Source organism: Podarcis melisellensis (assembly GCF_964234715.1).
Source record: "Podarcis melisellensis genome assembly, chromosome: 8".
Lineage (NCBI taxonomy): Eukaryota > Metazoa > Chordata > Lepidosauria > Squamata > Lacertidae > Podarcis > Podarcis melisellensis.
The window spans coordinates 51,459,015-51,474,367 of record NC_138540.1 but is presented as its reverse complement, the minus strand read 5'-3'; the positions used below and the strand labels follow the sequence as shown (position 1 = coordinate 51,474,367).

General features: G+C 44.3%; 1 protein-coding gene across 3 annotated transcripts in view; it reads left to right on the top strand.

Annotated features, from left to right (window-relative positions):
- Positions 1-3,122: 3,122 nt before the first annotated feature.
- ESRP2 (epithelial splicing regulatory protein 2) overlaps positions 3,123-15,353 on the top strand; it is a 49,036-nt gene continuing 36,805 nt past the window's right edge. Inside the window, exons 1-3 of one of the 3 annotated variants that reach the window (XM_081920316.1) lie at positions 3,123-3,280; positions 3,548-3,708; positions 4,701-4,829. In XM_081920316.1, the coding sequence (XP_081776442.1) occupies positions 3,568-3,708; positions 4,701-4,829 (270 nt within the window). In that variant the 5' untranslated portion in view covers positions 3,123-3,280; positions 3,548-3,567. The remainder of the gene's footprint in view (positions 3,281-3,547; positions 3,709-4,700; positions 4,830-15,353) is intronic. The other 2 variants (XM_081920315.1, XM_081920314.1) reach the window with 2 other exon arrangements.

Here is a 15,353-nt window from a genome sequence, read left to right as displayed (position 1 = left end):
CTCAGAAGGCACTGAGGTAAACATTTTTGCAGCTAGGAAAGAAATGCACTGAAAAGTGTGGGATCAATGAGAGATAGATGCCAGTCCCCTGGGGGCTCTGGGGGCCCAAGCACCCACACATTTCCCCATGAAGAGGCCAGGCACCCACAAATTTTGGTCATGCACATTGCATGGCACCCACAGTCGCAGGGCTAAGCTGGCACTCCTGAATGAGAGATTAATGGGAAGACTTATAAACAGGATGAATGTTCAGTAAACAGGTCACCAGGAGAGCCTCTAGTGGAATTCTGCACATTAGTTTAAAACTTTTGTGGGAAGAAAATGTCACCTTCCTCCTCAATATGACTCTCTCTTTTTTTAAAGCAGCGGTTGGATGGCAGCCTGTCATGGATGCTTTAGTTGAGATTCCTGCATTGCAGGGGGCTGGACTGAATGACCCTCGGGGTCCCTTCCAACTCTGCAGTTCTATGGTGCTATGACTCTCAGTCACCCTTCCCCCAAGTAATGCAAACGGTGGCTTCTTCCCCTCCTTGGCAGACCCTGTAACAGAGGCACCTGCAGCAGGCATTCAGCAAAGCCACTTAACATTCCATACCTGTGCAAAGGCCACTCCATTTTCAGCTGAACACTCCCTTCTTCTTGTGTGCTGGATCCATTTCTACAGGGAAGACAGGAATTCACTGAGCCACGTAAGGTGGTCAAACCCCACACCCCACCCCAAGTCCAACCAGCAAACACACTTTGGGCTATAACTGTATTCAGTCAGTCCTCTCAAACATCTCTTGTTTAAAGCCACTGGTGTGTATTCGAAAGGGCTCGGTTTCATATTCTGTGGTGCCTTTCTCTGAAGCCATGTCCAAACAGCTGCCATTATAGTGCCTGGGAAACACCTCCAGATGCAAATGGTACTGTTTCTTAACCAGATTTTTATACCTTCCTTTCACTAACAGTCACTGGGCAGCATCTTAAGACTATTACTTGACAGTAGAGGCACTCTATAGTCTCCTATGCAGGCTGTGTTTGAAGGGTGAGGAGGTGATAACTTGCAATGAAGGCTAGCAAATCTTTAAGGGAAGGGCCTTTAAATTTGCCTTGAACAAAGTTAGGCCTCAAAGCCTGCCGATCACTTCCTCCTCAGCCTTAGGGAAATAAAACTTCATCACATAAATTCCTGCCAGCTGTGCATAAGAGCCCTGTCAGTTTATTATTATTATTATTTAAAGGAAGCAACCTTCAACTGTCTCTGCAATGCAAATGGCGGGACTGGAGGACCCATATTTGGGCAACTTTTGGGAGGGCCTCAGTGCCACAACCTGCCAGCCATGCCACAGCCTTTGAGCTGGACATTCCTTGCCTGCCGAGTGAAGGTGACCAGGAGACAGAAGTTCCAGGGCAGGAAAGAGGGAAGGCCTTCCTCCTCTGAGGGGAAAAGGGCCAGAGGAAGGTGTTGAAGGAAATTGCAGATAAAAGCTTGATATTTATTAACAATGAGAATGGAAAGGAAGGGCATAAGAGAAAGAAACATGTGACTCAGGGGCAGGGCCTGGATTAAGACTTTTAGAGGTCCTAATCACTGAAAAGATTACAGTGCCCTTCTCTTTCTAATTCAAAATGAAAACCATTTAAAGGAGGGGAGGAGTGTGTTGTGGAAGGCTAGCAAATGGCTTTCTCACAATGGCTACCTCAATGCTTTTTAAGAAAAATCAAATAATTTCAAAAGAAAACCCTCATTTTGTGCAGGTTTTGCTGGTGTTTAGGTGTGATGCATTGTTCACTTACTTATTTAAGATACCTCTGTATGAAATGCATTTCAAAGTATAATTATAGGAACACAGAATAAAAACCACCAACCAAGAAATAAAATACACAATAATGCATCATAAAATTAATACAGCAACTAAAAGCAAAGCTTAAAATGCCTTCTCAGATGTGCAATAAAAACATTTAAAATAATCAAAACCACTGTTAAAATGTTTAAACCAAAATAACACTGGAAACCACTTCATTTCACACTACACTCAGCTGCCCCACAAGCAAAGTTTTTGAGTGACCCAACCCTCAACAAGTCCCCTAGTGGCCAGGTGCAAAATTGGGGAGGCTTCTGCACCTTTAATAGATGCATAGCACAATTTCAGCTTGCCTGCTGAAATTCCCTTTTGCATCTGCCCCCCCCCCATGCTGTTAGATTTCAGCTTTCCCCTCCACGCCCCCTGCATCCCTGACCATTGGCCAGGCTGTCTGGGGCTGATGAGTGTTGGAACCCCACACCTGGAGGGCAAAATCTGGAGCTACCCCACCCCTGCTATAAACTATGCAAAGATTGCATTTGTGAAATGCAATCCTAAGCATGTTTACTCTGAAGTAAGGCTCATAGTTCTGCCTTACAGGATCTGTCTGCAAGCAGGTATAAGATCCCAGGCTTTTAGCTTCATTTGGGGGCTGTTTCGCTCACAGCAGCAATGAGGTTTTTTACTTCTGCATAGAATTGAGAGCCAGTATTGGGTAGTGTTAGCCTAACGCCCTAACCCACCTCACAGGGTTGTTGTGAGGATGAAATGAGGAGAGGGAGAACGAACCACTTGCACCACCTTGAGTTGCTTGGTGCAAAAGGCAGGATATAAATGTAACAGAACTTTAAAACAAAAAACAAAAAACGGTTGCAGCTTTAAACAAGTAAAGATTTCAAAATAATGGTATCTGTGCCCAGGTGACAAAAACCGGCAGGTAACTAGCGAGAGAGGGAAGGGCTGAACACAAGATATTGAGGACGGAAGTCTTGCGAGCGAATATATCCTGGGGGCGCCCACTGTGCCTTTAGAAACGAATTGTAGCAGGAGTGTTGCATTCCACTTGCTGATAAAAGACTCCTTAAAAAAAAAAACCCCTCAGAAAGCAGGTTAAGGCACTTCCTGGAGTCAGAATTAAAACCGAGGGAGGAGGAGAAAAGGGAGTTTCCCTTCTGATCTCTCTTTCTCTCCCAGTCAGGAGCAAACACCAGCCCACACCAATCAGGTAAGCTCAGCCAGGCGTTGATTTCTCCCTAGGTCCCTCCCCTATACCTTTTCCAAAGGCCCAATGGCCTTGCCCCTTTGGGAGATTGACTAGGGTCACATGGTCTCACTCATGGGCAGGTAACTTAGGAAGAAGAGGAGAAGAAAAAGATTTTTTCCCCCTCCTTGATTAACCAAAGCTGGGTTTCCTGCCATGATGTCAGAAGGAGCTTGTTAATTTCATCCCCCAGTCTGACCTAGGAAGTAAGAGAAGCACCTCATCAAGGCAGGTACAACTGCAAAACAGAATCTCTCCTTAAATAATTTATTTTGGTCTTAGCTACCTCTCCCTGCCCCCCTTCCCCATAGTTCTGGCTCTTCTAATATTGTCCTTTTTAATCTCCACTTTGATCACTTGGAGGAAAGGGGCAACCCTTTATTTGTGGGGGTTTGTGTTGGGTTTGTTTTATACTCGATCTCTCTCTCTCTTTCTCTCCCTTATTTTTTTCCCTTTGTTTTGTTGTTCTTTTGTTTTTTACCTCTGCTTTTGATTGTAGCTGTTTCCCCCCCTGTGGTCATGACGGCTGCTTCTCCGCACAGTGACTCTCTGGTGGTCTTGTTTGGGGCAACAGCTGGTGCATATGGGGCTAAGCTGGGTTCCGATGAAAGGGAACTAATTCTCTTGGTGTGGCAAGTTGTGGATCTACACAGCAAGAAGGTATGGCTTCCCAAACTCTTGGTACAAAGTTGGGTGACGTGCAAAAAGGAAATGAGAAAACAGCAAATGCAGACCTACCCAAATTTGCCTGAGAGTAACATTCCCCAACTCCCCCCCCCACTCCAAAGCTGAGAAGGGCTAAGTATCCCTCTTCTCCAAAAATCTCCGTAGGTGGGGGAGCAACTTAAATTGTTTGACCACCTACATACATACACATATGCACTCTTACGAAATGGGGAACTCACTTGCTTCAAAATTGTCCTTAAAATTGATTGATGGAGGGGAAAATCTAGACTACAAAAGTGTTATCTCCCCCACTCCAGCTAATTTTTATCTGTTAGGCTTTAAATGCCAAAAGCTTTTGCTTCTTCTAGAAGTTGAGCCTTTTCCTCATTTGGGGTATTTGGTGTGTGTTGTGTATTTTTTTTTATTATTTTAAATCAGGCCTGCATGTTGCTTCTGGGACCTATCGCTTTATATGGGAATCGAACCCAGGGAGGGGGACTTTCTGTGTGCATTAAGAGCAACTTGGTCAAATCTCATTCCCTCCCCGCCTTCATTCTTGCACCCTGTGTCATACATTAACAGCTATTTAAAAAGCAAAAAAGCTGCCCAGTTGTCAATATGGCTGAGCCCCTTAATGAGAGTGTTGCAGGGTGACTTGTTTGCCCATGAAAACCAGCCAGTTCTGATGGGATAAACATAACTCCTCTCATCAGGATTATATAAGAATTGCAGCCAAGTCCCTTTTTCAGGGGAAGGGAGCAAGTCTTCCGAGAAAGAGAGCAACCAAGGAGTGAAACGAAACTTGGATTTTGTGAAATTGGCAAAATCTAACCTTTTTAAAGAAATTATAAGGCAGATTCCCTTAAACCATTGTGCTTTTCTTTTAACACACATGCATGTGTGCACACCACCCTGTTCCATTTTCTTACTTTTTCTTCTCCCTCCAACCTCCCCCCCCCCATTCCCACTTTGTTAAATATTTTCAGGTAGGGACCCTGCACAAATGCTTGGTGAAGGCCGACAATTTGGAGCTGAGCGATGAATGTGGAGAGGTGACAGGCTTAACCCCTGAAGGCCTGAGCAAAGCTGAGCCACTGGATCGAGTTCTCCAGCAGGTGAGGGAAGCTGAGGGTTAATGTTAATGCAGAGAGCAGGATTCTGACTGATGCAACAAGGCAAATAGACTTGCTTTTGACTTTCGCTTTGAAATCCGCTCCGCGGACCAGTTATTCACAGCAGCAATATTGCAAGCATGGTTTGCCCTGCCAGTAAGGCCTGCTCTGTTTATTCACCACATGCTTGCACATTTCTGATTATCGTCTCCAGTGACTTCTAGCTGAACGATGACAAGTATTGAATCTGGTGCTGTTAATAACCAGAGTGTTCGCCATGAGAGCCAGGAAGTCCCAGATTGTAATTTCACCTTTGCCTTGAACACCCTAAATGGCCTTAGACTATCTGTACCCCCACCCCAAAAAAGAACTACAACGCTTATGTGTTAACACACTCTGAAATCTCGAATGTGGTGTCTAAATGCAAAGTATAATGTTGACTATAAGCTAAAGTTATTTGGTCTGCAGTGGCTCATTCAAAAATGTCACTTGGTGCTTGATGTTGCACTCATCCAGGGACAAATTTGAATTCTCCATGGGAATTTGTGTATGGGTGACATATTCTGGCAGCTTTGGTTTTGAAAGCCTCTTGACAAAAGTCCAGTAGCACACAGGTCTAAAACAATCACAGATTGCTTGTACAGCCAGGTTAGCCCTCTTAATGCAATGTGGTAAGGCTGTTCCTATGGGATTTGGGCAGTGATGTAGTCTGGACATGACACTTTAAATGCTGATCTACTTGTCCAGTAAAAAATAAATAAAGAAAACAATAAATGATGGAGCCTCAAGAGCCTCTTTCCCCCAAATACCAAAGAGAAATTGAATAGAGAAATATTTAAATAGGATCCCTAATGGGGTTCAGGTGAAACTGAGGATGATGGGGGGGGGATTATTCTGAATATGGTAAAAAGACAAAGTTATCACCAAAAGGGCCGTTCCTGTACACAACTTGGATAGCAAGCCAAACTGGTTTGTCTTAATGTAATAAGTTAGGGAAAACAACTGGTAACCCTGAGGGTAGGGGGGCCGGAGTATGTTGTCTTTTAAGCAGTCCCACCATTAGCCCATTGCCATGAAGAAACACTTCACATGAGGGAAAGGAAGGGGTGTTTTAAGGGGATGGTTGTCTTTAGAAATACTTGAATGTGCCCTTCACAGCTTCTGCAAAGCCAGTGAGGTGCAGGGGGCCAGAGTATAGCTCTCTGTCTGGGGAGATGACTCCCACCACCACAAAGTTCACTGGGTGACCTTGGGCCACACGCTTTCTCTCAGGCTGACCTGGGAGCTAGTTATTACAGGGCTGGTGTGAAGGTAAAAGTGGGTGGGAAAGCTTTGCATGCTACCCTGAACTCCGGGGATGAAACTTTGGATAAAACTGTATTTGGGGGGGGGGATACTCTGTCCCTGGGTGCAGAATTGGCTGCCCTCCATATGTTGTGGACTACCAACTCTCACCAGCTTGCTATGCTGGCTTGGGCTGGTAGGAGTTGGTAGCCCCAAACATGTGTAGGGCACCAGGTTGAGGAAGGCTGATAAATAATACTTTATGTATTCTTTTAAGCAGTTCTGTAAAGGAAAGGTAGACTGAAGGGCAGGGAGTTTGCCCACACATTCAGATTTACTCAACGAGTTCTGTGGGATTTGAATATGGATGTAACTATCTAGCTCTGTGTTCTTACATTTTCATCCCACCTTTCTCCAACCTCGAGGCCCAATGCAGCATACATGGAGGTCCTGGGTAATCTCCCATCCATGCCCTAGCCAGATCCAGACCTGCTTAACTTCAGCAAGGTGGTGGCCAAACTCATATATGTTCTCCACGCAGGGACAGTTTTCTATCTAGGGGGAAAAGCTTGGGGCATTAAGACTTTTTTTCGTCCTGAAATTAGTTGTATATGGAGTTCACGAGTGGTACAGTTCTGTGCATTCTCTCCCCCACCCTCCCCAGCACCCAGCCAAACTGCAGCATCACGTACTGTCCTTTCTGTATGTTGCTGTTAATGTGGGGAGAGAGTTTGTTGGTTCACTTTTCAAAACATGCAAAGGTGTTTTGCCTTTACTTTTTCATATATGTGTGTGTCTTATGCTTTTGAGCAACCTGGAGTCAAATGGAAAAATACAACACCATAGCTTTTTTTTGGAATGTATGGAACTGGTTCTTCATATCTCATTAGAATTGCTGGTTGAGTGTGTTTGTGGGGAAAACTTGCTTAGGCTGTGGAACAGGTTAGTGTGTTGCCGCTTCTGGTGACAGGGATAGGCCCAGTAAGTAATGAGCAATGTATTTCAGTGTTGCTGTGATTTTGCCCTACATTGAATCATCCTTAGTTTTAATTATGAGTACAGCAGACTCTGGGTAGGGCAAGGGGAATGAAGTATTTTTGCAAAAGAAATCATTAGGCGTGGTGTATCCTCCCCCCCTTCTCCTCTCTTCGCTCTCCCCGGGTAGATTTCATGCAAGACCAGTTAAGACTGTAAAGTGACTTTTCAGTAGTTTGGAAATAGCTCTGAGACAAACGTTACGTACTGCAAGTTCAATCTTGTCCTTCGTCTTGCAACCAAAGACATCTGGAACAGCTTAGCTAAGTACACCTCGTTGTTCATCTTTTTTTAAAAAAATGACACACTATAATTATGCTCAATACTTCTATGTGATTGTATCCTATCATCACAAATTGCAAGTTAGATGTAGGTAGCTACTGCAGTACAAGCACAGAGGACATGCTACTGCCTCTGTCTAGGTGTGGTCGATGCTTCTTGGTCAAATGAAGGAGGATGCCTTGGGTGAGGCAGAGAATTTTGAGTTAAAGGATATCCACCTGTAACTCTCGCTGGTTCTTAGAAATCTGGGCTCTGTATCTTGTCCTGTTTTAAGACACAGCAATTTGAACATTTATTTGAACTAAGGAATCTTCTAGTCCTCAAGACCCGAAAGCATGGTTTCAGTGTTCCATCAATGCTGCAATTCAGATATGTGGTGCATTTCAGCCCATGCTAGTTCCTGTTGATCCATGCAGTTGATGGAACCAGGACTGCCCGTTTGGTTCCCCATAGTGACTTATCCTCCGATTATTTATAGAAGAAAACTTGTAATATTCCAATCCTCAATGTCCCACCACTACCAACCCTCTCTCTTGCTGTCACACCTTGCTGAAAGTTCTGCTCCTCCTCCTTAAAGCCTTTTGTTTACTCTGTGGTCACTGGTCTTCCACCAACTTTAAAAGCCAGAAGGGTGTGTTCTTGTTAAGAGAAATACTAGAAAAGGCATCTTGTAGGACAACTTGCCTTATCAATTACGAAATGTACCTTGGCAGCTGTGGTGTGTGAAATGGCCTTGCAGCATGCACATACATTTGCAAGTGTATGACAGATAAGTTGCGCCCACACCCCACTCTTAGGTTTAACTTATAAAGGCTCTGAAGAGGAAGTTGAATCCTGAAAAACAGCAGATCAAGAAAAACTAAATTGGTGCCATTTCCTAAATACACACACACACACTGGAAGCCAAAAATTGGTGATTTACCCCCCCAAAAATAGGGATTATGCCTGCTAAAGTGGGGCAGTTGGGGTGTTTGTGTGCTTGGGGAAAAGTGGGGGCTACAGTACAGTGGTACCTCGGGTTAAGTACTTAATTCATTCCGGAGGTCCATACTTAACCTGAAACTGTTCTTAACCTGAAGCACCACTTTAGCTAATGGGGCCTCCTGCTGCTGCCGTGCTGCCAGAGCATGGTTTCTGTTCTCATCCTGAAACAAAGTTCTTAACCTGAAGCACTATTTCTGGGTTAGCGGAGTCTGTAACCTGAAGCGTATGTAACCTGAAGCATATGTAACCCGAGGTACCACTGTATTGAACTTGGGGAGTTGCCACTGAGCCCACACCCTTTAAAATTGCAGAAATAAGCTTGAATGGCAAGGAGATTGTTACTTTTGAGCTAACTGTATATAAATATATTCACTCCCAGTCATTGAAAACATTCTGTTAAGTATCCTGTGCAATTGAGGTTCAGAAGTTCTGTCTTGCTTAGCAGAACTTACAAAGCTGCCTTATCAGAACACAGATCCATCTAGTAGTGGCAGAAGAACTCTGGGATTTTGGACAGGGATCTTCCCCAGAATTCCCTGGAGTTGCTAGGGATTGAACCTGGGACCATGTCCATGCATAGCAGATGCTCTGCCACTGAGCGGTGGCTCTTCCCAGATTTGAGCAGGAAAACAAGAAAGATTTCAATAGATGGGGGTGAGAATCCCAGCAAGATTTGAAAGTCTTGTCCTTCAAACTCTAGTCAAGATTAAATTGCAAAAAGCAGCACAGTTCTGGAGCATATGTTATGGCTGCTTTTCATAGGCAGAGCTCACACCAAAGGCTCATCTAGTCTAGCAACCTCCTTCCCACACTGCAGTGGCCAATCTCATGCCTCTGGGATACCCACTAGCAGGACATCAAGAAGGCAAGAGCCCTTCCTGGTTGTTGCTTTCCAACAACTAGTATTTAGAAGCACACTGCTCTGGAACTTGGAGGTTTTGTTTGGCTATCATGACTAACAGCCACTGGTAAGCTCATTCCTGGAGGATAAAGAGAACGCCCTTTTAAATACATCTAAGCTACCGGCTGTCACCAATAAAGTGCAACAGGTAAGTCCTGCCCTGTAATTCAGCCTCCCTCAACCTAGTGCTCTCTAGATGTTTTGGATTATGACTCCCATCAGGGGCAGTCAGAACATCTGGGAAGGACACTAGGTTGAGAAAAGCTGTCATAATTACATGAAAGTCATCCGCTCAGGAAAATCACACTCTGCTGCTTTTAAAAATGCAAAGGGGTGCTTGTGTCACATTGCAACCCACGGTTCAGTGTGACATGCACACTCATAAAGGTCTCCACGGCCATCATTTGAACTTGAGCCATCAGACAATGCTAAAGCAATGCTGATAGTAGAGACGGAGCTAGTTGCAACTGGCAGGTTGCTGGTGTTTGCTGCATGAATCTTTACCCAATATCCAGGAAGGCCAAAATGAGGAGTTGACACATGCCTGGAAAATATGCAAATATAGAGCAGCAGTTGACTAACCTGAACCCAGATGTTGTTGATCTACAAAGCCCATGAATTCAGAACATTGACCATGCTCTCTGAGGTTGATGGGAGTTTGCTCAATGACATCTAGACAGCATTGTTTCCTTTCTCTTTCTCTTTCTCTTTGTCTTGACCTTCTTATAGAAAATAGCACTGTTTTAGAGTCAGAAGATTAGCAACCTGTTTGAAGCATGGGAAGCTGCCTTGATCCTGAGTTGGTCCATTAGTCCATCTTTCTTAGGTCAATTCCAGACAACCTGCTTATTGAGCGGTAATCAAACTCCCATCAACCCCAGTCAGCATGGCCAATGAACAAGTTGTCCAGCAACAGTTTCGGTGTGCTTGAGTCCGCTCTTTCCCCATACATAAAGTTGTATCCAATTACATTCTACTCAAAGTTTACCCATTGAAATTCATTGACCTTAGTCCTGCCCATCAATTCCAACAGGTCTACTCTGAATAAAACATAGTTGGAGACAGCCCATTGATGGTACACAAATATAACATGCTCACAATGTGAGTGATTGTGAGCTTTAGAAGTCTTTATTGTAGCTCAAACTTTTATTGATAGTTCTCTTTGCTTAGTCCTGATTTAAACTCTCGAGTTGCAGGGCTAGCTTTGCATTATCTTATTTTGTTTTAAAAAAATCTGAGTCCTTGAAGATCAAAGGGAACCTTCACATAGCTGAAAAGCCATGTGCATAGCTTGTTCAGTATGGATCTAAGTATTTAGTTAAGTCCACAGGGACAATTGCTTATAGCTGCCGCAGCAAACACAAGGTAAGGTCTTTGACATGTGTAGACACTGATAGCTCTGTCTGCAAGCCCTCTGGCAGGGATATTTGCTTCTTTTTGTCTGACTTGGAAGCAACCTGGATGAATAGGCTGATCTCCTGGGGGGCATATTTTACACCTCTCTTATCTCCTCTCTATTCGTAGATTGCAAGAAGTAGTGTGTGAAACACAAATGGCATCATCAGTTTTTCTTTTGGCCTTTGTCCCTCATTTGTTGTAGGGTATCCAGGTCCCAATTTCCTTAATAGTGTACACCATGCATGTTTCATAAGCAAATGTATATAGGTCATGCCTACAAGGAACTAAAATGTTTTCCTTCCATCTATTATGAGGTTGAATGCATTGCCGTTTGGTTATCTGTTGTTGTAATATGGTGTCCCATGCTTTGTGTCCTGAGCTACAGCTATCCTTGAGAATGTGAAAGATGACTCTTGGCTCAAGAGAGTGCAGGAAAAAGTGCACAACATTTTGTGATATTTGTTGGGTCAATATTTCCCTGCTTCACAGCCAGAGGTGTGTCATAATCAATGTCTAAGTGCCAATCAAAGGCCATTCAGACATCTTTTTATTGTGTGTTTGTGATGTTTTGTGCTAATTATGATATTGGGGCCATTACATGTGATCTTGCTTTCAATACTATATGTTTGAGATAGTTTGGTTTTCTGTCAATTCATACCTTGTAGATTCCTGCTGAAATCCTGCATATATTTTTTCTTGAATGTGCTGCGCTGGTGGGTTTTCTTCCCACTTCTGTTGTGCTATAATTCCTCTCTGGACAGCAATAATGAAGTAGTATTCAGGAAGCATAATAATTCAGGAAGCAGTATAAATCCCTTACTAGTGTATTCTTATTGCATCAATAACATGTTGCAGAATATACCTGCAAACAAATTGGAGGAACACTAAGTCTTCTCTCTTAGTTGTTGTATTTGACAATATCCCCTGCATGATAGCCTTGAATCAATGTCTTATTTCCCCTGACAACTACACTTCTTTGAGCTTGGAATTCTAGTGGAGATTCTAATGCACTCTGACCCCAGGGCACCTCCAGACAACAGTTATGCTCATTCATATAAGGCAGAGGTTTTCACCCTTTTTGAGTCCATGGCTCCCTTGACCAACTACATTCTTTCTGCGGCACCCCTGTGGGGCTCAAGAGCTTAGTTATGACACCCCTTGCCTGCAGAGCTGGCAGCCTCTTGTCCTTTTTCAGACACCCTCCCTACTGTTGCCCCTAGTCTCTGAGCTGCCCCCGCCCCACCCCACCCCAAAGAGAGGTGCCTCCTCATACTGCCACACAGGAGCCTTGGAAGAGGATGCCCCCAGCCTTAGTGGCCCAATGGAGACTGGCTAAAGGTGAATGTGAGGACAACACCTTACCTTGGGAGGCAGCAGCGGGCGCTGCAGGGCCTGCACGGTGAAAAGGCTTCCCTTCAGCACCGGGCACTCAGCTCCCAGGCAGGCGTTGCTCACAGCAAGCACAAGAAAGGCCAACACAATGCCTGCCTGCCTGCCCAGTCTATCCATTCCCAACAGCAAGGGTTGGCGGGCTGGCTGGCTGGGCTATCTTGCCTGCTTGCTTACTTACTCTGAGGCTATCTCAGCTGCTGGCAACCAGCACCCCCTGGCCAGCCATAGAGGCACCATTCACTTGTAGCCAGGGCTGCTGCAACAAACAGCTGTGCAAGCCTTTGGGCAGCAGAGACACAAGAGGGCATCAGAGGAGGGAGGGAAAGAAAAAAAGAGATACAGAGACCAGTGTTGCCTGCAGCACCCCTGAACATCATTCAAGGCACCCCAGGGTGTCATGGGTTGAAAACCACTAATATAAGGCCCTGTCAGCACTATACATTTAAATCAGCATCATACCACTGTAAACAGTCATGGTTTCCCCCAAAGAATCCTGGGAACTGTAATTTAAGATACTGGTGTTAGGAGACCCCTATTCCCCTCCCAGAGCTATAGTTCCCCTCCCAGAGCTATAGACTAGCTTAACAGTCAATCAATCTTCTCAGGGAACTTGGAAATGTTCCCTAAGGGGAACAGGAGGCTCCTAACAACACTCAGCACCAATTCAGATAGGAAATCTTGCTGGTTGGTTTGGTGCTGCACTTGTTCTAGATTACCACCATAATTGTTTTTTCAAGAAGAAACTGTTGTATCAAATTTAGTAACTGCATTATAATACAGGAGCAAAGGAAAGTTTTCTGCAATGCTTAAAAGGAGCTTTGAGGGTGCTCAGGTCCTGGTTCTTGGTATGTGTCAGAATACAAGGACCTTTTTCCATTTGTGAAATTTTGGCAGGCATGATGCTTCCATCAGCAGATGGAATCTGTCTTTATTCTTTCAGACTAGTTTGGTTCCTGGTGTATTTGCTCTTAGCAGGGGAAAACAAATTTCAAAATATGGTCTCTTCTTCCAATGCCTAGTGGGAACTCTTCTTCATTTAAACTGCAAGGAACATCATGTTTCCTTTGATATTCTGAAAAGGCACTGGTAATACATAAAATGTAACATGCTGGAAGGCAGGTCATTTAGCAAACTAAAATTATTCAGCTGGTTGACAGGCTTGTTATTACTTTGCTTTTTTTATTGGGCTTCTTACCTGCCTTTTACCACAAGGTCCCAGGGTGTGTTGCCACAATATAAAAATGCAACATTAAAATCTGTTGAAAGGAGCTGGAGGCTGTAGTCCTGCAGTCCAGGAAGGCTGTAGGCCCTTAAAATATCTGGAGAATGTGATTTTGGGGGTAACTTATTTATTTATTTAACAAGACTGATATACAGTACCATGTAATCAACCATAACTTCTAAGAGGTTTCCATAAAACGGTAGAAAATATTCATAAGAAAACACTGATGATAAAATAAAACTTTAAAAGCAAATAGACTTAAAATTCATGAAAAGACGGGTGAAATCACCAGTTTCAAAACAAATATTCATAAGCAAATCACATGTGTAAGTAGGTTTGCCTAAACAAATATGTTTTTAGCAAGCACTGGAGGCGCCTGCCTAATATCTGTGGGAAGGGTATTCCAGAGAGTAGGCGCTGCTGCTACACAGAAGAATCGATTCCTTGCAAGTGCAGAATGATCATTATGTTGGTTCCACAGATCAAATGGGCAAATGTTGGATGAGGTGATCCTTCAAGTAAACTGGTCCCAAGCTTTATATACAAACAGTAACACCTTGCATTTGGCCCTACAAGGGAACTTGTGGTGGTAAAGCACTCTGGGTGAATGCAGCACAGTGCCATGCACGAACTGACAGTTCAGGAAGGCTCTTAAGAGCAGAGCCTGGGTTGACTTCGGTGCATTCATGTCTGGTCCTGCAGATGAGTGAGAGGCGTTGGCTCTTGGTAGCCGAAGAACAGAGGCACCACTTTTCTCAACATCAGTCAGCAGAAAATGGGCTGCATGTTTTCAACTTAAAAAAATAAAAGAGGGGTTCGGAAAGGACACAAGGGAAGATTACAGCCCTAAGATTCCTTCAGTCTGATTAACAGGTTGCAATTTTGTTTCAGGGGAAACCTGTTCTGCAGCCTTTTCCTCCTTCCTCTACCACCCCCCACCCCACCTTCACCATTTGATGGCAAGGGGCGTGTCCCTTTTCTACCTCTTTATATGGCCTTGCAAACCATCTTGATTTTATTCCACTTTTTTTAAAAAGGGGAGGAGTGCGGAAGGAATTATTGCAATAATGCATCAGGGGTGGAGGTTGGGAGTATTTCTGTCTCATTGCAGGAGTTTTCCTTTCTTTGATATGCACCTTTGGCCCCATCTGAAAAAGTGATCAGGAAAGCTGATTCAGCAGGATTCCTTCCAATTTGAATAATTAATTTGGTGTGGACGAAAATGCTGCTTAGCCACTCCTCTGCAGTGTATGGAGGACTGAGACCTGCCTGTGTGTTTGTGTGTGTAAAAATACTACAGTGGTACCTTGGGTTACAGACGCTTCAGGTTACAGACTCCGCTAACCCAGAAATATTACCTCAGGTTAAGAACTTTGCTTCAGGATGAGAACAGAAATCGTGTGGCGGCGGCACGGCAGCAGTGGGAGGTCCCATTAACTAAAGTGGTACCTCAGGTTAAGAACGGACCTCCGGAACAAATTAAGTTCATAACCAGAGGTACCACTGCATACAAAAGTAGCATGTACATTTGTTGCTCCACCCACTTTTTCCTCTGGCCCCGCCCACCACTTGCATGTGTTCCTTGGAAGGTTTGCTCAGAAGGAAATGCTGACCACATGGGCTGGGAAAGATTCCGCACTCCTGCTCTCCCCACCCCCTTTTTCTTTTGCCTAAAATGTTCCCCTGCCCTTTAGAAGCAGTGACAGAAAGCACAGGGATTTGCCACCAGCTGCATATTTAATACATTGCATGCCTTTAAAATGCAAACCAAGCCTGCAAGTTGCTAGGGTAAACTTTGGTTTTGCTGCAGAAGCGGATGCAGGTCTGGTGGTGGGTGGGAGGTATTAACGGTCCCTCACCAACATGCCTGTCAGGTGTTTACCTTTTCTTTGGAGCCAGCCAGTGTTTCTTCCACAGGGCATGTGGAACTGAAATGCCACTGGACTTGGGGTTTGATGGAGCTTGGTTCTATTTCCTTCTCTGATTTAACTGGGTGTCAGTCAACACTTGTCAGGTGTTCATCTGTGGT